The sequence below is a fragment of the Centropristis striata genome, chromosome 19, assembly GCF_030273125.1.
Source record: "Centropristis striata isolate RG_2023a ecotype Rhode Island chromosome 19, C.striata_1.0, whole genome shotgun sequence".
Lineage (NCBI taxonomy): Eukaryota > Metazoa > Chordata > Actinopteri > Perciformes > Serranidae > Centropristis > Centropristis striata.
The window spans coordinates 6,053,077-6,077,564 of NC_081535.1; the positions used below are offsets into that span (position 1 = coordinate 6,053,077).

Here is a 24,488-nt window from a genome sequence, read left to right on the forward strand (position 1 = left end):
TGTAGACGTTGACACATTTGCATTTTCCCCAGCTCCTGGTGTTTGAGTAGTACTGGGGCCACTAAACATGGAGAACAGAGTGTTTCTTGGACTTTCACTAGAGGTAGACAAGCCACCCAAGATTCCACCAAGAACAGAGGTGGCTGGCTGCCCTTGTGCTTGTGGCTGTGCTTGTGGCTGTGCTTGTGGTTTAGATTGTGTCTGAGGTCCCCCTTGTTGTTGAGTTTGTGATTTGGCCAACGCTGTTGGTGGCTGAGGTTGTGGAGGACTGGGATCACTAAACATTGAGAACAGTTCCTTCATTGGGCTTTCAGTTGTACTCGATGAGCCAGGCAGAATTCCCCCTAGAAAAGATCCTGTTTGGGGTTGCTGTTGGGTGCTGGGACCACTAAACATTGACAAAAATCCTGTATTTGGGGGGTCTTTAGGAGGAACAGTTCCCTGTTGTGGTACCTCTGCAGCAGGCTTGGTTTGAGGGGCAGGAGGAGGAGGACTTGGTCCTCCAAACATTGATAATAAACTTTTACCAAGTGATTCCTGTGGAGGAGGTTGTGGAGCTGCAGTTGGTGGATGTGCTTGAGGCAAGGGCCCTGTTTTAGGTGCAGTCTGTGGAGGACTTGGCCCACTAAATATTGATAATATACCTTTACCAAGTGATTCCTCTTGTGGAGCTGTAGCTGATGGGGCTTGAGGAGGTTGTTGAGCTGCACTTGGTGGATGTGCTTGAGGCAACGGCCCTGTTTTAGGTGCAGTCTGTGGAGGACTAGGCCCACTAAATATTGATAATATACTTTTACCAAACGATTCCTCTTGTGGAGCTGTAGCTGATGGTGCTTGAGGTGTGGGTCCAGACTGGGCAGCTGCTGTTGGTCCTGCCAGCATTTCTCCAATTGAAAACCCAAACAGTCCACCAGCTGGTTTAGTCCCTGCTTCCTGTTTTGCCTGTTCTGTGGGCGGCATAGTTTCTGATCGCCTTGTAGCAGGGCCTGTGGAGGAACTGGATGGAAATGCTTGACTCATACTTTTGTTTGGGAGTTGGCTCTGCATGGGCCGAGAAGTACCACTTTGGTCCATTGTATGTTGTCTCTGTATACCCTTTGGTCTGGATGCTGATGTCAATGAACCCTCTGTAACACTAGGTTTCATTTGCTGTTTCTGTGGTGGAGAGGGCTCAGTGCTAAATAGGCTGCCAATTGATCCAAACAGATTTGACACGCTTGGGGACTCTTTATTTGCAGGAGCACTGCCTGGTAAGGATGCAGTGCTTCCAGTTTTGCTCTGTTCATTGAGAGATGTCTGAGAAGATTTCTGAGGATCTGGCACGGGTTCTTCAATTCCTACTGCAGACTTGAGAAAGTTCATGAAGCCTGCCTGTTGTGGTTCAGGTGGTTTCTCCACTTTTACATCCATTGGCTTCCCAGCTGCAAGTTGTCCAGGTGGTCCTGGTTTAATAAGAGATTCTTTTGATCCTAAAGGCACTGTAACATTGGGCTGTGTTTGCGGGGTTGCTTGTTGTACCATGGTAGATTGTCGTGAAAGTCTAGGTTTCTGTGACACTGTATGTGATTGAACTGAGGGGTGAGTCACTGGAGCTGTCGTTGGTATTGTGGGCAATATTCTTTCACGTGTGGTAACTGGCCTCTGCACTTGTTGTTTAACAATTAAATCTGGCTGAGTCACAACAGCAGGAGATTCCTCTTTGATAATCTTTGACTTCAGACTTTGTAAGCTTGATGTAAGAATGTTCTTTTTTTCAGGAGTTTTGTCACATGAGGATGTGCTAGGTTCCATCTGTGATGTTTTGCCCACAAAAGAGGAGATGAGGGAAGAAATCTTTTTGACTTGACGATTGGGTTGTTCTTCGCCTGGGGATACTCTCTCCCTCCATTCCTTCTCTGATACATCATCGACATGTTTCACTGTAACCGCAGTGGACGAACGTCGACGTTGGCAAGGCTTGTAACAATTGTAAAGTAGCTGCTGATTGGCATTTTCAGTCGGAGTAGAGTTCAGGGAAACAGCAACCTTTTGAGAAAAAAATGACTTAAGTTCCTGGTTGTTCCAGTAAGGACCGCTGTGGCCTTTATTACGGCAGGAAAGGTCAATAACTTGATCTTCATAGTTGTAACTGGCCTGTCTTGGATCTATCCTGACTTTGTTTAATCTGTATGATGTGAAATCTAAATCTTGTTGCCCTTGTGACAGAAATGAATTTTCAAACATTTCAGTGAACTGCTCAAGATTTAAATTCATGATCTGATTTCCTTTTCTGTAGGCCGCAGACAAATCAAGAGGAGCATTGAGAAGTTGAGAATCACTGTGATCTTGTCCAGGGAGCCACAGAAGCTCGTCCTCATTGTAAAGTGGAATTTTAAAGCCACACACTAAAACCATTTCACTGTCAAGCCATGCACTTGGAAAACCATCTAATTTCTGTGCATTTCCCCAAGATTCACCTTCAGGGGCACACGCATACACGTATTCACCTTCTGCATCCGTAAGCAAAGCATAAATGTACTCATGATCTGTGTAAACAAAGTAGCCACAGTCACCATCTTCTGCGGGCCACCACATTCCTTGCTCCAAAAGTGCAAGCCACTGCTGATACCACTCAGTGTCTTCGAGGTACAGGGAGTCTTCCATCTCAATTTTGGCACTTAGAGGACGGTTTGAATCTATTGGTCTATTCAAATTAAAATGACTCTGATGGATCATACTGTTATTATTAAAATTTTGTTGAACTGCATTATCCATTCCATATTGCCAGTTAGCCGAATAAGATAAGTTTGGAGCAGTCTCCTCGTAATAGCCTTCATGATATGAAACCCCATTCAAGCTGTAAGTGCTGCCTTCATTAAACGAGTGCCATTTCCCAAACTTTGCATTACTCTGTTTATTACTTAAGTTCAACGCACCCTCCTCATTAGATGAATATTCTGTGTTTCCCAAGTCTTCGTGGCTGCTCCATAATTTCCTCTGGGGATATGGATCATCATTTCTCTGTCCCTCAAACTGATATGGCTGAAGTTGCTCTTGGCAAACAACTCCTTGGCATTGTGGAGAGAAGTTATATGGCTGATATGTATTTGACGAGTTAAAAGGAACAGCGGATGCCTGTAATGACGCACCTTCACAACTCTGTCTATACGCTTGATCCTCTCCTTGGAATTGATAATTCAGTGACTCATTCTGAAACTGCTGCCAGAGAGAACTTTCACGGATCCACTGGTTTTCATCATAAGAAGGACTTGTTCCATAAGGGGACACCTGTCCTTGGTAAAGATTTTGCCCTGTTGCTTCACACAAAGAGGAAGTGCTTCCACCAATATAGGGCTGCAAGGACATTAATGAGGAAGCTGCATGGCTTTGTAAGAGAGAATGAATGTTTCCTGTGCTATAAGCCATTGGGTGAACTGACTGAAGTGAGCCAGAATAATATAACTGAGATAAATTGCCGGCGCTAATCGAGGAGTATGGTGCCTGACTCTGAAGAGATCTAGCAAAAGTAGCCGATGTTCTTAAGTCTAAACTCTCAGTGTCAATTGCAACAGGTGCTCTGATTAAAGCATGTCTGCTCTGCCCTGGATTGAAAGAATCTCGCACAACTCTTTGACAGCTGTCAGAGGAAGCACTTTTTAATATGCCTGAATGTACCTCTGTGAACTTGGTTGAGGATGTCTGTTGTTTTGTAAACTGACCTGTTTCTACATGTTTAGGAGTACAAGGTTCCTCGGTTACATTTTTGCTAAACAGTCCAGATAAGAACCCTTGCTGGGCATTTCGTGGGACCCTCCTCTCTTTTTCTTCATGTTCTTGTGAGGTTTGTTGTGTTACATTAGTGTGTAGCTGTGTTTGTAATGGTGTCTTCATTGTGACTGTGTTATTATTGCCTTTTTGCTGCAGTGATTGTCCTGCTGATGTCTGGCAGGTTGTGTCGATGTTTTCAGAAGATTTTGTTAACTTGTTAAACAACCCTGAGAACACTCCAGATTGACTTGTTGTCTCCACATGTGTTTCATTAGTCTGGCTGCTTTGCACTCTGATTTGCTGTTCTGTGTCATGGATGATTGTGGGCTGCTGCTGTTGCGCCACATTATCTGAGGAGGATTTGAATAGTCCAGAAAGCAGACCACTTGCCTGGGTTGGTTTTTGTGGTGGGCTAATTTGTGGTTGATTTTGATTGGAAATCGGTGTATTCCTTGCTGTTGGTTGCTCATGGCTGGATCTACTTGGGGCAATTCCCTGCTGTTGAGCCAATGGGGACTGTTGTGTCTTTATGTTGTCTGCTGATGCAAATTTAAAAAGACCAGATAAAAGGCCACTTTGTTGGGATGGTGTTCGCTGGAGTGGAACAGTTTGTTGTCGAGTAAAGCCTGGTTTACTTGTCTCCTGTTGGACAGCTTGCTGACTGGGTATTCTATTCCTGAGATTAGGCCCTCGATTTGGGCCTTGAGTGTTCTGTTGGTTGAAACCCTGTTGATTATGTTGAATATTGCTTTGTTGGTGTTGAACTGATTGACTGCTGGAAACATTCTCAGAGGACGCAAATTTAAGGAGGCCAGACAACAGCCCTTTTTGCTGAGTCTGTGTTTGCTGAGTTTCAGCTGAAGTCTGCTGCTGACCAGAGTAATTTCCAGGGACGTAGCTCTGCCTTTCAGCTTCAGGAGGCTGTATGTTTTGTGGTATATTCTCTGTTGATGAAAACTTCAATAGCCCCGAGACAAGGCCCCCCATCCGTGGTATTGAACTTTGTTGTGGGGGAGGGTGATTAGGAGGCTGTGGGGAATTGCTGCTCCTGGGAGGTTGATTGCTATGGGGAGCCTGCTGTGGCAGATTGCCAGACAGGTCAGTGGTAGAGCCAAATTTCAGAAGTCCAGATAGCAATCCTCCTTGTTTAGGTTGATTTGAGCCCACGTGAGGGATGTCCTCGTTTGAGCTCCCTTTAAAAAGACCTGTCAAAAAACTTTGTGACTCGGGCTGATTGGGAGCTTGATGCTGCGTTCCATGAGGGGCTGCTACAGGTTTCTGATTTGACGTGTGTTGTGCATGTGAGCCATGTGGCACGTTGCTGCTCTGAGATTGCTGATTACTAGTAAAATTCTGGTTTGAACCAGAGGGAGCGGAGGTAGGGTTAAAAATGCTGGAAAACCATCCTTTCTCTGTATTTTCCTGGGGCACGGCAGGATTCTGTGTAAGGGTGGTGGATGTTGCTGAAGAAGAATCATGATACGATTGCACAGGATTCTGTGTGCTCATGGAGGCACTAACATCGTCACTGGATGCAAACTTCATCAAACCAGAGAGCATGCCTCCCTCTGCTTTGGGACGTTGCTGTGTCGAGACATTTTCAGAGGAGAGGAAAGGCAGTTTAAACTTACTGCTCAATAAAGGGTCCTCCACTGGTTTCTCCAGTCGGGGATCCTCTGTGGATCGAAACACTGGATAAACTGCCACAGGTGGAGCTCCCTGAGGTGGAACGGGGGCAGCATGTGTGATTAATGAACTCAGTGATTTCCTGAAAGGGCTAAAGAATCCAGTGTTTGTTGGTTGTGTTTGGCCAGTTGGCCCCGCTGGCCCCGCAGTAGCTACATTTTCTTGTTTGTATGTTATCGGATTTTGTCTGCCATTTATATCTTCATTGAGTTTTTGTTCAAAATGTTTCTCTTGTGATGAACTCCTTAATTTTTCATTGACTGATGGCTGACCTTGATTAACACATTTCTCATCCCATTGTGTATGGCCTTGAGAATATGTGGACTGTGGTGCCTGTTCAGCTGAGCTCTCGTTATCCCCTGCCGAAAAAATCTTTAAAGGATTTAATTTCCCCAAGACTGAGTTTCTTGGGGCACTTTGAGGTTTGGTTACCATCTCTGGTATATTTTCTTTTGTACTTTGAGTCTGACTCCTTATGGGAGCTTTTATTTCTTGATAATGACCTTGTGTCTTGGCATCATGTGGTGGCTGAGAAGGCAATGAACTGAATGATTTATCTTGAGTACCTTCCACTGGAGATACAACAGCTACAGGAGCTGAAGTGTTTGATTTAGGAATAAAGAACAACAGTTTTGTGAGTCCAGATTGGTTGGAGGGTGGTGCAGATGGTGCTTGTGGAGACGGGACAGGCTGTTTGGGGCCTCCTCCGACTTTATCAGTGAGAGAGCTAAATAATGAGCTCATGGCATTTTTCACTCCAGAAATGCCCTGATCAGAAGGAGCTTGTGATTGGTTTTCTCCCTTAGACTCCTTTGATGCACTAGTTTGGTCTTCTCCAAAAGAATCAGTCCTGTAGCTCCCCAGAGATGAAAGCCTTGATTTGCTTGACTTAGGAAGAGAACCATATTTGCTAATTTCCTCTTCTTTCTCAGCAAGGTATTCAGAAACTGTCTCAACTAGACACTGGAGCTCATCCATAGGGTCTACATATTCATCACTTGGCTCCTCTACAGGAGAGAGCATTGCTTCCGAAGCCCATCCTCCAATTTTAGCTTTTCCACACTTCTTCTCTCGAGGCCCCTGAGAATTTTCTATGTGCCCGGAGTAAGAATACCTATCTTTGTACTGTCTTGCGTTCTCTGGGTGAAAGTCTTCTCCTATATAGGTAATATCATCAATATCCTCCTCTGCTCCTATGGAGTAGTGCAGATCATCTGTACTCTCTAAATCGAAATCAAACCGTGCCCTCATTCTAGCATCTTGCTCTTTTTTATATGCCACGTAATTCTCCAAAGTGTTGTCCAGCTCATTCTTTGCCCACATCCTCGTCTTGTAGAGAAGCCCATTATGGTATGGCCTGAGGCATGATGTCATCCGCTCCTCCTCTTCCTGCATCTCAACTACCTGCCGCATGAACAGCTCGCCTCTCTTCTCACGGAGCAGTGCAAGGTCAGAGGGAAAAGCCTCTTCTCTCATTTTGTCTGCCTCCGTGCCGAGGAACCCTCCTGGGTCCCTTATCTTTTTCTTGCGCCGCCGATCAATAGTGTCATAGCCCTCAGGGTAGGTGGCAGGCAGAAAACCACTGCGTTGAGTACTTTGACGGATAGGTGTGTGCGATGGCTCAGGGTACGGTCTTCCCATTCGAAGGATAACATTGTCCTCCTCATCATCCAAGAAGTCGCTCAGCTGAGGCTTGCTGTGCCCTTTGTATTTATTCTCCCAGTCTTCAACCCCCATGCCAGAATCTACAGGTATAATTCTGACCCTTCCTTTCTGGTTTAATGATCTAATTTAGGTTAAAGGGTTGATTTAACAAGGAGGTGGGGAAAGGATACAGGGACAGAAAAAGAAGAAGCAAACACAGACAAGAAAAAAAAGAAAATGCAAACACAAGTTAAACAGAAGAAGAAATGGAAAAATTAAGACGAGAGCATGCAAATGTGAAGAAACAATTCAGCTTAGTTATCTATGTTGTAATGTAATATTACAACATTCTTAACAGAGATTACAGGCTAAATCAATATTTAGCTGTCTGAAATGATCTTGTAAAACAGCATATTGTCATCAGAGAGTTATGATACACTTAAAACCAACAGCAAATTGCAGAAATACCTTGTTACACATGTTTGTGTGCATGTGTAATATAACTGCAAGTGTGCAAGAGTGTGTGTGCCCCTATGTTTGCATGTGCCTCTGTGAATGTAGATCTTTGTAAATCCCTACAGAAACTGTCATGCTTATCAGCACTCAACACTCAGCCTGCAGAAGTGTTCATGAGAAATGCACGCTAAAGCACCAGCATATGGCGTGCATTGAACAAGTTTTTAATCATTGACGAAATGCCTGTGTGTCACTGACCCAGTCCCTCGATGTGTGACAGAGGGATTTCCTCAATGATATGGCTAAACCCAGTTCAGAGTCTTTAAAACAAACTAAGAGGAACTTCAACCGACACAACAGACCCTCTCGACAAAAAGAAACACAAACAATGAGCGTTCCCTGGCTGTGATCCCATATTTTTTTCTGATGTAGAATTATCCGGATCAACTTCCTATCAGTCCACACAGCAGCAGTCTCACTGGTATACATGTATTCCATGACGATCCACGAGTGCACAAAAACTAGATTCCATGCACTGAGACCGTTTGTCTTATGGACCAAAACTGGCCTGGCCTCAAAAAAACGCTGTGTAGTGGTAATAATAATGATAACAATGTACCATTTCTATAGCATCAGAATCACAGCTTGTGTCTTTCCCTCTAATATTCTATTATTTCGACGTGAATGTATAATTTTAGTCACCACACACACTTCTGGCCATCTCCGCTACATTCTAACTTCAATAATACTAAACAGTCTGATATGCCTCCTGATGTGCAAGTTAGTGGATAACGACAATAATATAAATTAACCCTTTGATGCACAACATATAAACACCTTCTAATGCACAACATGGGTCAAAAATGAGCCGCATTCATTCTCCATGTTATTTCATGCTGGCTGTGTGTTTGAATATCCTTTTTTTATTACAACAGATCATTGTATCCATTTTTCCTTTCATATTTTATGAAGATAAATAGTTTTTGTATTATTACATCAAGTTTACACACATGGGTCAAAAATGAGCTTGTATTAGAAGCGTAGAGATACAAAAAGTGATACACTGAATTAACAATTTGAGTATATGTTTATATAATTGTTTGCTTTTGTTTTGTTTTGTTTTGTTTTTTAACTGTAATTATGTATATCCACTGTGAAGCACATTGAGTCTGCCTTGTGCATGAAATCCGCTCTATAAATAAAGTTGAATTGAATTGAATATGTGTAACTATGTTTGTCTTCTTTTTAAGGTTTAACTTTAAAAGAGTTGTTAGAACCACCAGATTACATTCGAAAATCACATATTTTAACATTTGAGACTTATTAGAGCCAGCAAAATAATAATTTCCATTGGAAAAACACCAATTTAACAAAATAGGATAGTTAATATTTGAAGCGTAGTGATAAAAAAAAAAAAGGTTTTTATCCAAAAAGCAAGAAATGAAAACAAAAAATGAGGATGTATGATGATCAAAAACAAGTTATTTGAGGAAAACCTGCAATAGTGAATGATGAAATTCATTTATTGCAAATATATAGAATATAAAAACTTAGTCGGGTCACTTTAGACCCATGTTGTGCATCAAAGGGTTAAAATGTTATCGATCTTAAATGCACTCCAGCACTTAAGCTGGGGAATCAGGGTCTCTGATCTACCTGGTTCCTCTCTGGTCCCTGTAGTCCAGGTCAAAACTGTGCACGGAGTCTGTGCAGGAGTCTGGGTGGTGGTGCTGCTGCCGCGGCCCCATGGGATACTGGTGCATGGAGGAGTTGGGCTGGGCTGTTGTGTGGTACCGCGGAGGCAGACTGTTACTGGTCTCACTGCGGTAGTCACTGTCCCGATCATCTACGGCGCTGTCCTGGTCATCCAGAGCTGCAACAAGCAACAGGGTGGGCTCAATAAATTAACCTTTCCTTAAGTATTTCTCATGTGACAGCCAGTAATTTTTAAAATCAGCATTAACTCGTCTCAAAGCTGAGGATGCATCCTAATTCATATTTTGCCTCTCTGGGCAAAATTGTTAGGAGTTGTAGAAAAAAAAGAAGAAAAGAACTGGGGGCAGCGGATGCCAGGTTAATGGGAGGTTGTGAGGGCCAAAGTAGGTCATGCACTTTTAAAATATAGTCCCTTATATGTGCAAGCTGTCATGCTATAACCAAAAAAACTAAACAAATTATCACAATCTGTTTTATTCACATAATAGACATTGTCCCAACTTTTTTTGGAGTCAGGTTTGTAGTAAAAGATATTAACCTACTTTTAGATACTGCTGTTGTATCATCTGAAGACATATAGGTAGTGATAGCAATCTAATGTGCTTCTGCATTACCATTACTTTGAGCAGTTTGATGGTGTTTATATTGTACAATCCCGATTCCAAAAAAAGTTGGGAAATTGTCTAAAACTTAAGTACAGGGTTCGTACACTTTTTCAGTGGTCAAATTAAAGCACTTTTAAGGTCCATTTTCAAGCTTTTCCAGTACCTTTCAACAGTTGTAAATGGCATGTTTTAGATGAGTACTTCAATACTAAAAGAGGTAATTTCACTTAACCATACCACCAGCAATGGTATTACACTTTTAACAACTAAAAGTAGTTTGCTAATCTCATAAAACACACTGGTATGGGAATCTAGGGGCTAGGAGCAAAAGTAAGCTCACAAAAATCATCAACCGGCAGCTGGTGGAACTAAACACGACCCAAACTAGGAGGAAAGACCCACAAACAGGCCGACATTTCAGATATTCAGTTGATATATTTTCTTGCATTGAAAATGCGGTTATCTATAGTCAGATTGAAAGAGAAATACAGTAAGAACTCCAAGCATTTACAAGCACTTTATCCAAAATCCAAGCGCTTTTCAAACCTTGAAATTCAACATTAAAATTCAAGCAATTTCAAGGATTTCAAGCATCCGTACGAACCCTGTAAGTAAAACAGATTGTGATAATTTGCTAATCCTTTCTGATGTTCAATTGAAAGCTGTACAAATACAGTATATTTTAGGTTCAAACTGATATAATTTTTAAAATACACCTTGAATTCTGAATGTGATGCATTCTCTTTGTCTTTAGGCTTTACATAGCATTAAAACTTTTTGTAATGTACAACTTTAATATAAACCACTTTCTGAAAGTGACCCCAGTAATGACCCTAAGAAAAATTCTTTCAAGAGGTGACAAAGTTTAGTGTCTGCTGCAGGGGACAGCTGAGTTATCTTCTTCTAGTGATAAAGTTAGAGGTTGAAAAATAAACTGATGTGTTGATATCTCTTGAAAGGACGATGAAATGCCAAGGTGACATGTACAGTATATAGTTAAGCAAATACTGCCACCTATCAGCTTTGTGTTGCAACTGCAACTTCAGAAATATGTCTGTAAGTAAAGCTAAACATATTAAAACATCTTTCAGTATTCTCACTGCAAAGTCTTTCTAAAAATATGCATGGAGCACAATTCCAGGGAGAGGGAGAAAAAAAACATGAGCCCCTTTTTATAATAATTCAAGGATAAATTAAATATGGCTCATGAAAGTTGCATGACTTCATCACAGATTAGGGTTGTCAAAAGTATCGATACTCAAAAAAGTATCGATACTAAAACGTTATATCCGGATACAATACTCATTTTCAAAAGTATCGAGTATCTGAAGCTTGTTATCATAGTTGCAGTTTATTTTTGCACAACTGTTTTTTATTATAAATATTTAACCTTCTGTTCTGTTAATTTTTACATGTTGCATTTTTCTTGTAAATAAAAATATTTCTGTTAAATTTTGGGGTCTTTGTTTTTATCCTTGTGGTCCCGAAAATGGTATTGAGTTTACACACATGGGTCAAAAATGACCTTGTGCATTAGAAGCATAGTGATACAAAAAGTGATTCACTGAATTAACAATTTGAGTATATGTTTATATAATTGTTTGTTTGCTTTTGTTTTGTTTTGTTTACTGTAATTATGTATAACCACTGTGAAGCACATTGAGTCTGCCTTGTGCATGAAATGCGCTCTATAAATAAAGTTGAATTGAATTGAATATGTGTAACTATGTTCGTCTTATTTTTAACGTTTAACTTTAAAAGAGCTGTTAGAACCACCAGATTACATTGGAAAATCACATATTTTAACATTTGAGACTTTTTAGAGCCACCAAATAGTAATTTCCATTGGAAAAAAACACCAATTTAACAAAATAGGATAGTTAATATTTGAAGCGTAGTGATTAAAAAAAAGGTTTTTATCCAAAAAGCAAGAAATGAAAACAAAAAATTAGGATGTATGATAATCAAAAACAAGTTATTTGAGGAAAACCTGCAATAGTGAATGATGAAATTAATTTATTGCAAAGATATAGAATATAAAAACTTAGTCGGGTCACTTTAGACCCATGTTGTGCATCAAAGGGTAAAAATGTTATAGATCTTAAATGCACTCCAGCACATAAGCTGGGGAATCAGGGTCTCTGATCTACCTGGTTCCTCTCTGGTCCCTGTAGTCCAGGTCAAAACTTTTTAGAGCCACCAAATAGTAATTTCCATTGGAAAAAACACCAATTTAACAAAATAGGATAGTTAATATTTGAAGCGTAGTGATTAAAAAAAAAGGTTTTTATCCAAAAGTAAGAAATGAAAACAAGTATTGTATCGAATATTTTCCTGAGTATCAGTATCGAGTTGAAAATTTTAGTATCGTGACAACCCTATCACAGATCATAAAAAAGGAAAACAGCGAGAGCAGGAAAGGAAGTAACAAAAGGCCAAAGGGGTTTGAGGTAATCATTGAGGAACATCAAGTGTTAGAGTGAAATAATGAGAATACAATGCATGGAAACCTTATAGATGACATGTTATTAGGGGAATATGGGGCATTAGGACATGCAGAGGGCACTGAGGATTGGCCAGGGGGAGAATTTCATCAAAGTGTGTTTTACATACTCAGTGGCTCAGCCCATCCGAAATAGTTGCCTGGTGAAAGTGCAGACGTTACAAGTGAGAGGTACAGTCAGAGGAGGCAGGGGTTGTGAAAACAAAAAAAAATGTCCCTGTGTTGTAATAGTGGGAGGATGAGGGAACCCCATCAGTGGAAAACAAACTATCACAACAGAGAGGATATTTAACATGCTTCTGGGCAGACTGGATTTGAAAAATCTTCATTTTTTAACTCTGATTAAGAGGATTTAACTGCTACTATATTAGGCAGCACAACAGGGTGGAGGAAGTGAAAGGAAATAACATCAAATCCTGAAAGCTAGTGGCTCCATCTAGTGGTGGAGAGGAGTAGGAGCAGCACACTCACAGCACTGGGAGGCTGCAAACGGCAGTGGGCGAGTCTGAACATCATCCTGAAGAGGGTACTACAGAGGAGAGAAGGAGAACAAAAAATAACAGGCATCACGTATGTTTTCAGTGTCGTCATATTGTTATTATTGCCACGGTAATTCACAAGCACCACTCCAACATTTACAGCTAAATTAAATATAGCAGTTCTGCGTCATCAGTGCAAGAAAACGTAAACAGGAACAAACAAGTGTAACATAACTTATTCTGTCTTTTAATGCATGTCTTGTTTGTTTAAATATTATTTATCACAGTTGAAACAGTGCATTGCAATACATCAGGGATTCCCAAAGTGTGGTGCGCGCACCACCAGGGGTGCACGAGCTGCCTAGGGGGTGCGCGAGATGAAAAATGTAATGGCGGTCTGATAATTACACAATTAAATTTTTTACCCCCAAAACAATAAAGACGTGTAAATAAACATTTCCTTTTTAAAATGTAAAATCAAAAACTGTAATATTAATTAATAAATAAATGCAGGTTATTCAAAATGCACTTCATCTTAAAATTAAACGTAGAAGAAGTTATCTTCTTCCATTTTTCCAACCTGTGTTATGATGACGGGGTTGTGTTTTAGCTCCACACTCATTTAAACTTGCTGCAATTTTTGTTCTATGCGTCTCAAAATATTGTAACATTTCCCCAACTTATGTGCTTTCTGCCTCTGATCCTGAGCCTGTCATCATCCTCTTTGCTCTTAAAAGTTGAAGCTTGCACATAACCTTGTTGCATTATATTGAAACTGTGTTTCAGATTAATTCAAATGCGAGAGCTCATTGTTGTGATGGTGATTATTTTATTATATGTGTGTTCTGGTCATTTGAGCTCATTAGCTTCTTTTTTTTTGACTATTGCTATTTTTGTTTTGATCATTCTCATTGGATTTCTTTGTTTTTGAGCTTGCTTTGTTCGCACATGTTCGAAATAAAAAAGCTGAACTGAACTGAACTGTTATTTCTTCATACAACTTAGAGTAGTAAAAAATCTTGTTTAATTGCACTTTACCTCATCGTGGATCCTCATGGTGTTGATGCGTTCCAGCTTGCCTGTCCAGTACTGCGCCTCATCATCTGGGATGTCTGTTACACAAACACACATGTTAACCTGTGTACAGAGTGAACATCCTGCTCCCTCTGATATCAAACATCATATTCAAGGATGCCATCATAATACATTTATGCCTGTTCAATTTCTCATGAGCATCTCAGGGATGAGGAAGTAAAAATAGTGAGAGAAGGGAGGATAACTGGAAAGATCAGGAACATTATTCACCACAGGGACAAAGATCCAAAGTCCAAGTAGTAGTAGTAACATACCAAACAAATGTTATATATGCAGTAGAGGTGTGAATAATCAGAGGCCCCACGCTACGATTTTATCCCAATATTTGAGTCACGATACAACATTATTGCAATTTTAAGCATTTTGCGATATGGTGAATATTGGGATACAATATATTGCGATTTTAAAAAATCCATGTCATGTTTTTGACACGCTCATGTCACTCTTATGTAGACACCTTCAAAATAAAGTGTTACCATATCTTGCTTAAGTCACAGAGGCATGTTGAAAAAAATGCCTAAGTCACATTTTAATTTGATTTAGGCATAATACATCTGCTTAAGTCACACACTTGATATAGGCCACTATCATGGGATGTGTCATGAACATTAATGACACTTTGAAGTAACATTAACGCTCATGATACTTGTCATGTCATGTTTGTGACAGGCTTGTGTGACTCTTATGTAGACACCTTCAAAATAAAGTGTTACCATATCTTGCTTAAGTCACAAAGGCAGGTTCAAAAAATTGCCTAAGTCATTTATTTCTCTTAAATTACATAATTTACACACAATGTTATTACTATGCCAATAGCCATCCTTTGTTACATCCTTTTTGAGTGAAATGATCAATAAATGCCATATGTTACACTTTTGGTGAAGTTTTTTGTGTTTCCTGCAAAACTTGAAAAAATTAGTTAGGCGATTATTTTAACAGGGTGACGATATGCAGGCTTTACAAGTTACAAGTTTCTGATTAAAAAAAATATCTGGCATTTTTGAGTTAGTATTTTTTAACATAAATGAATCATAAATTCAGCATTTGACAAGATTACTGTTGTATTCTGGGCCTCCACACAAAAGCAAACATATTTAATCGAAAAACAAACAATCATAATAGTAATTATAATAAACGTGATCATTATCACCACTGTTGCATCACTCAGAGATATAATTTATACAGTATGCAAAGCATGACATGACCCTGTGTCTCGTTTTTTTTTTTTTTTTTTTTAAATTTACATGGAATGGCACCTCCTCCTTTAAACCACTCTGTTAAACCCAGGGACAGTGCTTCCAGGACAACCAGGGCAGCTGCCAGAGGAGACTGTATCGTTCCATTGAGATGCATAAAAATTGGACAATCAGCCTTTTCTGTTAGAGCAACAACCCTGAGGGGATGAGGGACTTCACAAACTAAAGCATTTTTAAAATGAAACTTAATCGACTTAAATATGTACTGAGTAATTAACCTGTTTGTGGCGTTTAGGCTAATACATGTTCGACTGTACTGTTCATTAAGCATTGCTGGATTAAAGTGCTACATTTTCTGAATTTTATAACATTTGGAAGATATTTCTGGAACTGTTGGGGAATGGAGATATGGAAGAGGCAGTGGGAGAATGAGAAAAATAAAAATGTCTGATTTGTTGTTGGGAATGTACACTGTAACCTACACTGAGAATATTATTTATTTTTATTTTATTTTATTATTTTTCAAATTGTATTTTTTTGTTATCTACATTTATTTAATATGTCATTTATTTTGGTCCTGTCAGTATTATTAATATTTTAAATATTATTTTCATTACTGCCATATGTTCTTGCTGTTTTAAGTGTTGAATGTATTGAAACAAAAAAAAACAATAAATATGTTTTAAAAATATATAAATAAATAAAAAAGTGCTATGTTTCCTCATGCTTTTATGTTTTTATCTTTTTAAGTCTTATCAGGCTTATTGGTGAAGATAAGCTTTTAACCCTTTATGGGGCAAAGAACCATATAAAGTCGTAGAACCACATGGATTTCTCCCAAACCATTCAGCTAAGATCAGGAGATCTATCTCAGATAGTGACACCATGGCATCTGACCAATCAGTATGATAATAAAATGATAATAATAATAATAAAAATAATAACTCAATTGACCTTGATTTGCAGGAGAAGAAGAAAAGTCACAAAAGTCTTGTTTTATCCTGCAATAACACTTGATTGGGTTGAAATTTTCAATTATTTCAATGAGTGTCCTATGAAGGGATAGAAAGGTTAAGCTAAACTCTGTCCCATATACATTAAAATCAAATCATTTAAAATAAAATTAAGAGGAGAGATCTGGTGCTCTCACCATTCCCATTTTTGAAGGTGAGCTGTGACAGATGCACATTAAAGGCCACACACACAAAGGCCAGAGCTTCAAAGACCCACCGAGCCTCAGCTTTAATGAATGGCTCTGGTGGCTCAGAGAGTCATGATGGCCTCCTGCAACACTGAAAGGTCTCCTCTTAAAGCAGAGAGAGAGAGCACTCAGTGGACAGACTCCCTGCTTTAACTTTGATGCATTTTGATCACGAGGCTGAAGCTGCTAACAGACGTACTGGAACTGTGGTCGAAATGAATTGCATGTGTTAGCTTTTTTTTTTTTTTTTTCTGCTGTATTTCTTTTTCTTTCTCTCCTGGCAGAAAACCAACCGAAAAACGATCAATGCAGGCGCAGCACAGTCATATTTTTTGTCTTCTTCTTGTTAGAAATTCATATAAAAGCATTCTTAATGCGGAGGTAAAATAACTACCTTTTACACAATATGGCAGCCATTTATGGATTATTATACTAAATATAATCCCATGAAAAATTAACAACTGTAAATTTTAGGAACACTTGACATCCTCCAAGTTGTTTTATTACTATTTAAATCTCTTTCTTTTATTTGTAAAACGTATTATTGTTTTGATATTTGATTTGATTTGTAGGTTTTTTTTATTTTTATTTAATTTTTTAAATTGCTTTTATTTCTTTACTACCATTCTGTTCTTTCGTGTTGATTTCAAGCATAAATGAACATGTACCTTCTTTATTTTTGTATGTGAACGAAAGGGGAAAAAAACCCAATAAAGAGAAGTTAAAAAAAAAAAAAAAAAGCATTCTTAATGCTTCCTTAATCTGGTTGGCCACAATGGAACAACCTGGCAAAAATCAAATTATATTTATTGAACATAAGTTAATAAAGAAAGATCTACGATTGATGAGTCAGTGCCCTCAATTAAGCGGGACAGAAAGTCCTAATCCCCAGTGAAACCAGATAAAGGACAGAAGAAGAAGAGTGTCCTGTTTCTAGCCATTAGTTGTTCAACTTCACATCAAGGAGTGAGATAATGCTCTTTAATTTCATACAGGAAAAAAGTGACCTCATACTGGACTCATGCATGTTCTTCATATCCCTTTTTTTTTTGCTTTATTTTAACTCTTGCAGGCAATGTCTGCTAACCCTTTTTGTTTATTTTACCTTTGTCTCTCCTGTATTTTATTGCACTTCAATGTGAAGCACTTTATTGTCAAGCACTTTAAAATTTGACTTGATTTGACTTGATTTGATATCCGACTTCAATCAATCAGACTTTATTTGTAGAGCACTTTCATACAAGAGAAATGTCACGCAAAGTGCTTCACATAAAAAAGGAAATAATAATAATAATAATAATAATAATAAATAATAATAATAATAAAACATAGAAACAAGCAAACACCCTCCATCCAACCATCCCATTAAAAACAAAGCACAAACTGCAAAAGCTGCATCTCAACGTCGAGCAAATAAATAAAAAAAAATAAAATAAATGAATAAATAAATAAATAAATAAAATTAATAACAACAAAGTAAGGTAAGATAAAATCAAATAAAAACAAAAGTAAATAATAATAACAATAAAAAGTAAAAGTAAAAGAGCTAGATAAAAACATGAAAATAATAAATAAATAATTTAAAAGTAGAGCATGATAATATATATATATATATATATATATATATATATATATATAAATAGACTAATAAATAATAGCAAATTAAAAAAAAGAGAAGCTGTTGTACACTAAGATGCATGAGGAGAAACATATTTAAAAATGGTTCAAGTAAAAGCCAAATTAAAAGATAAATCTTAAGTTTGCTCTTAAAAATATGGTCCTTATGTTTTCTTTTTGACTTGAGATGACAGATCAATGGCATACAGGTAACAGTTGCATAAGACTGCTGCAGGTTATATCGTCATCAGTTAGTTAGACAACGCCTCGGGCTGGATAGTAGCCTCGGAAACAGACCGCTGACATTTCAGCAGGACACACGTGTGGCCTTTGTGTAACTCAGTGGATGAAGGTTTGATTTGCCCTGCGGGAGCCACAATCACAGATGTACTCTCTACATCATCACTGACTGGTTTCAGAGCAAAAGGACTTGATATGACACGTGGGGGAAAGCCTTACATAAGCAGCTGAACCTTTCAAAAGGTGTGATTCATTCATTGGAGATTTTCCTCATTCTGAAAATTGAAAAAAAATCAGTAGGCCTGTCACGATAACACATTTTTTAGGATGATATATTTTCCCAGAATCTATCACAATAAACGAAAGTATTGTTGTATCTTTGTTGTTTTAGTTTTATAACGACATTAGAGCATAAAAAGGTACATCCTTTTCCACAACAATGAATTTTTTAAACATTGGAATTGAAATGTGGAAAATAAATATTAAAAATAAAACAAATTAATAAACTACAACCAAAACAAACAAAATAGTCTTTCTGTTAACAAAACATTGCATTGAGATAATCATTATGTATTATATTGTTTTATTCTTAAAATAACATATAAACAGCTGGAATGACTGCTTGGGAAATATAGTTTTTTTTCCCCCAGCAATTCGTACTGCCTGTCAAACATTTGCAGCATTACTTTAAACACAAAAAAGAACAAAAAGTCACGCATGTAAACGACAATATATTGCATCCAGAAAAAAACTATCATGTCCATTTTAGTATATTAAAGGATAAGTCGATTTAGTAATTATCGTGACAGGCCTAAGTCAGGACTGTAATGATTCTCTGAATGCAGTTTGGTTAAGACCTAAATTATTATTTTGGCTGTGGGAGAATAAGAAAAAAACAGGGAAAAATTCTGGGTGTTATTAAATAACACGAAGGAACAGCTGCTTTAATACACAGCCATGGTATTGTGCATCTATGATATGCTGTATTTTTAAATAAGAACACTGTATTACACATAATTTATATATAATATTTTTTATTATATAGAGTTTGATGATGATGAAATTCAGATGATTGATCTGATCATTGTGTATGTCCAATGCCCTAACAGCTGTCATTTACATTTCCAAACGATTCCTCTAAAAACATAGGCTGCACGGTATCCTGATTACATGATTAGTTTTGATGCTCTCCATATTGATTTTACATTTATTCAGCTGAAGTGGTGTTGACTTGGGTGCTGTGCCTGAGCCTTGAAATGGTCGGGAAAACCAAGGAAACAGCTGTGGGCTGGTGTCTGCCAAGCAACTGATTTAGAATGATTTTATTTTACAAAAAGTGATGATTCTTGGTTTGGACGGACCTTAAAAGTTCAATATCTGGGTTACATGTGCTTTCTGTAATGGTAATGTACCGGTGATGGACGCATTTGTGTCCAAAATATGTCCATGCAGGATATCTCTGAAGTACAAAAGGCTGCATTCATGCCATTCTCGATTTCAGAAATACTGATTGAACATGCAGCTTAAATACAAAGCAACTGGAAAAGAGGGACTGTCAACTCTTGATATCTCACCAAAAGGCAGCTCGAAGCGAGTGTCCAGCAGGACTCGATGAGGCGTAGGGTTCTTGGTGCCGTAGATCTCATCTGCCTTCATCAGGACCTCTGCATCCAGAAAGATCCAGTCCCCTGAGCCCTCCTGCATGCAGATACACATACATTAATTTTTACCTAGCAGCAAGAACCTTCCCTTTGTCCATTCTTCTACATACTCTATTTCCAAGAGTCACATATCTCAGGTCATTTTTGAGGATTTGTATTATCTATATCTGTAAAAAGCAAGAAGCTTCTGTGTGTGTGTGTGTGTGTGTATGTTAGTCTGTGTGTGTGTGTGTGTGTGTGTGTGTGTGTGTGTGTGTGTGTCTAGGGCATATCTCTCTGACCGTTAGTCAGACTGACCTAAGATATCGTATGTGGCTTGTGCATGGCACGAAGGTGTGCATCATTGATTTTGAAGATTTTTGAATTCATTTTACACTGCCAATCAATATGTGCTGTGTGTGAGTCTGAGTGTGTGTTTGTGTGCGTGCGTGTCTATGTGCGTGTGTGTGCAGATGTGTATGTGGGGATGGGAGGGGTGGGTTTTGTCATTTTTATTGTCTGTTTTTATTCTTATTTTTTGTAAAGCACTTTGTGTTGCTATTATATGTATGAAAAGCACGATATAAATAAAGTTTGATTTGATTATTTGATTTGAGTTTGATTTGATGATTTTTCAAAATATATTATTTACGTAGGACGTGTTACATTGCACTGTTTTCGATCGGACGCCTTTTAGGGGAGCTCCGCACCCTTTTAGTGGAGCTCCGCCCCATTGTGTGATAGGCCTACACCTGGTCAGTAACACAATTCACTCTGGATTTACACCCTGACTCATCTCATCTGTAAGTCTATTTAGCCTACCTATCTTTAGGAGTTTTAAAGTGCGCTACAAGGTTCGATTTTCCAATAATAATCAAATAGTTTCCATCGAATATCAATGTTCAATGTGTATGTGCTGGATGGTGTGGTACCTTATGAAAAGTAAGTGTTTTATGGAGTTGCAGACGTTGTAGTGGTCTGAATGTAATGTGCAAATTCTGTTATTCGCAATTAGCATGCTAAGCGGAGATTTAGCTTTATTCACTTCTTATGTTGCATTACTATGTAATTCAGGGATGACGTTCATGTTGCTTAGCGTAATGCCCATAATCATTTGATATGAGTTACTTACATGTAATATAGTATATCAGCTCAATCAATCAGTCAAACTTTATTTATATAGCGCTTTTCATACATATAAATGCAACACAAAGTGCTTTACAAAAAATAAGAATAAAAACAGACAATAAAAATGACGCACATAGACACGCACGCACACAAATACACACTCAGACTCACACACAGCACATATTGATAATAGCTAATTGGGTTCATATATTAACACTATACAAAAGTATTACACCTCATTGTACATCCCACTTTTAAACACAACCTCAATTGGACATAATTAAAAATTCTTAATCTCCCACTATAGTAATACATACTTACTTGTTTGGCATTGCACTACTTTATAAACTAATAAACACAGAAGAATCTGAATCTGAATGTCTAGAAAATAAAAAAAATCTGCCTAAGTGAAATACCTTTTTACAAATAACAAACCTAGTTAAGTCAGTCGGGACCTTTTGTAATCATGGATGGATTTCAGGTTGCTTTTTCTCTGTTTTGAAATAAAATCCTTCCTACTATATTACTGTATTTATATGAGAATCATGTGTGGGTGCATATTCTAACCTCCTCTGATTGTTGGACACTCTTTAGAGGAATCCAGGCTGTCCCCACCATGGTGTCCCAGATGAGGCCTTTGTTCCACACCTCAACAATAAGGCCCAGGTCCAGCCGGTTGATCTCACTGAGAAAGAAAAAGGTGGAAATCAGGTATCAAGTAATGTCAAGCTCCCATAACAGCCCTTCGTGATAAACAGCGTGGGAAATGTCAGTGGATAAAAGAGTGGCATAATAACTGTGTAGTTTCAGTCTTTGTTATCAGAATAAAAAAAAAACGTGAGAAAACTTGACAAAATGTCATTCAAACCCACCCAACGGAGCAGAAATGTCTCCATAATTACAGCCGGGCCCTACCACCGCCTGATAACAAAGACTACTTCCTCTTTTTGTTGTGCATTAGCTGTCATAATCCATTCAAGCCTTGTTTTGTTATTCAACGTGCTATTCAAAGGGCTCAAAAACAGCTTGATGACAGCAGTAAAATGGCATATCAATTTTTAAAGGAGCCGCATGACAACGGCATTTGCATATTCTCATCTGTGGCAGTTTACGACTATCGACGGGCCGAACAAAAGGAAGATGAGAGAAAAGATAATCAAAGAGAGCAGCTAATTGAGAGAAGTGCAGGCGAGGGCGCAGAGTGTCCAGGTGCAGAGATATACATGGGAAATATATCATTCTGCCAATGTATTCAAATCAAGCTGGTGCTATTTTTAACTCAGTCATTTAGATTCTGTAATCTAATCACATAGATTTTTACTTTCATTCATTATCATTATTGTATTGTATTATCAATGTCTTTTTTTATTAAAACACAATGCAAATGTTTTGGAATCTTGTAAATTTCACTGCTAAAGCAATAATATATAGGTAATATATAGTAGTAGGGCGCTACAGGAATTAGTTCTTAAACGTAGTAGAAGTAAATTACATAGAAGTTAATTAGCATTTTAGTGCCAAGGAGTCTAACCTCTGAAAGTCATTGAGGATTTTGAATGGGTTTTTTGATTAGATGCCTGAAATAATGTCAGTAGTTAACTCTAGCTGAGGAGATTTTCGTGTTTTGCTGTACAACATAAAATAAGTAAGCAAATATCCCCATATGTGAATTTTTTTAGTTTTTAACGTGTCCTTAACCCATTTAAGGCGGGAAAGCATTACTGCATTTCTACCATTAAAACCGGGAAAGCGGATACGTCGTTTTGTAGTATTTTTTTTTGCTTTTTTGTTTTGTTTTTTATTTATTCATCTATTAATATTTAAACTTGTTTTTTTTTTTTTGTTTTTTTTGTTTTTTTTTTACTTACTTGCATGTTCGAAATAAAGACAATCAATCAATCAATCAATCAATCAATCAATCAATTTGTAGTTTTTTCCACCTATTTTCGGTCTCTTGGCCAATGAAATGCATCAAAATACATGTGGGAGTGTCGCAATGCAACACATTGATTTTTATTAAACTTTATTGAAGGTTTGGACAAATAAACTCAACTTATCATGAAAGCAACGGCTATAAGCTTTCAAATACTTTTTGAATTTCATTTCTATCTGCTACAGAGGCTGAAAAATCTATTATTTAGTAGGAAGTGTTGAATTTCCAGAAAAACTTCAGGTTTTTGGGGGTTATTTTAAAATCGCCCAGAGGTTCTACAGGCTTTTTTTCCCAGGCGTTTTAGGCCTTAATGGGTGAAATGAGCACTGTATTACAAAATAACTTGAATGTTCGGAAACAGTTTGGAAAAATGTAAATTCCTTTTAATAAATTTTATTTGAGCTGAGTCATTATTTCTTAGTGTTTAATAGATGAGTTTTGTTGTAACAGGTGGTGCTGAGCGTTCGCTGGAAACGCCGATGAATGATTATGTTTTATGTTGAATTACACCTTGCCGACACATCATTAATGGACAGTGGAAGGATGAAGGTCTGGAAAAACAAACACTGTTGCAATGAGGGAGTTCACAAAAGACAAACAATGACACACATGCAACAACGTGCTGGCTCTCTCGTCGCCATAGATACCTTTCACAGGGAAAGTAAAATGAGGAAATTAAACCAATGAATTACAAGGAGGAAATGAACAGCAGCTGTTTTACAAGATCGTTGCAGTTTGAAAACAAGGCACCACTCCTGGCGCTCTAATAAAACTCATTTGGGGTTTTAAAACTTCTGTTTGGCAATTTGCCTTTATTGAAGAGTTTGCACATTACTCAATGAATGGAGTGTATCTACATGCTGATTTTTTGACTTTACAGTGTATGATAGCAGTGTTTGGGGTTTGTGTAGCATTTGCTTAGTCTACACTAGGGTTGTCATGATACTAAAATTTTCAACTCGATACCAATACTCAGGAAAATATTCGATATTCGATACCATTTTCAATACCACAAGGATAAAAACAAAGACCCCAAAATTTAACAGAAATATTTTTATTTACAAGAAAAATGCAACATGTAAAAATTAACAGAACAGAATATTTTCTCTTAGGTTATTAAGTTTACTGATATACTGTATGTTTTATGTGGTAATTATGTTTGATGTTTGTTTGTGTTTAGTTTTAGTTTTAATGTTATTAAATGTGTTAAAGTTCTTATTTATTTTTGCTGTTTTATTTATTTAATTATGTAGGTTGGTTTAGTGATTTTGTTGTTGTTCTTTTTTTTCTTTTTTACTGTGTTTGTCCATTGGTGACTTATGTTGTGTTTTGTTTAAATTAATAATAATTAAAAAAAAAAAAAAAAAAAAAAAAATGAAGAGAACCACAGGTTAAATATTTATAATAAAAAAAAGTTGTGCAAAAAGAAACTGCAACTATGATAACAAGCTTCAGATACTCGATACTTTTGAAAATGAGTATTTTATCCGGATACAACGTTTTAGTATCGATACTTTTTTGAGTATCGATACTTCTGACAACCCTAGTCTACACTGAAAAAAAATGGAGTGACATTTACTTCAAAAAAGCTAGGCAAGTTTT

The 24,488-nt window shown here is 37.8% G+C and overlaps 1 protein-coding gene across 1 annotated transcript in view; it reads right to left on the bottom strand.

Annotated features, from left to right (window-relative positions):
• LOC131992146 (protein unc-13 homolog B-like) overlaps positions 1-24,488 on the bottom strand; it is a 111,046-nt gene that overhangs the window by 52,981 nt on the left and 33,577 nt on the right. Inside the window, exons 4-8 of the mRNA XM_059357615.1 lie at positions 21,521-21,638; positions 19,760-19,883; positions 13,875-13,948; positions 12,829-12,886; positions 9,190-9,406 (exon numbers count right to left, since the gene is read on the bottom strand). Coding sequence (XP_059213598.1) covers positions 9,190-9,406; positions 12,829-12,886; positions 13,875-13,948; positions 19,760-19,883; positions 21,521-21,638 — 591 coding nt within the window. The remainder of the gene's footprint in view (positions 1-9,189; positions 9,407-12,828; positions 12,887-13,874; positions 13,949-19,759; positions 19,884-21,520; positions 21,639-24,488) is intronic.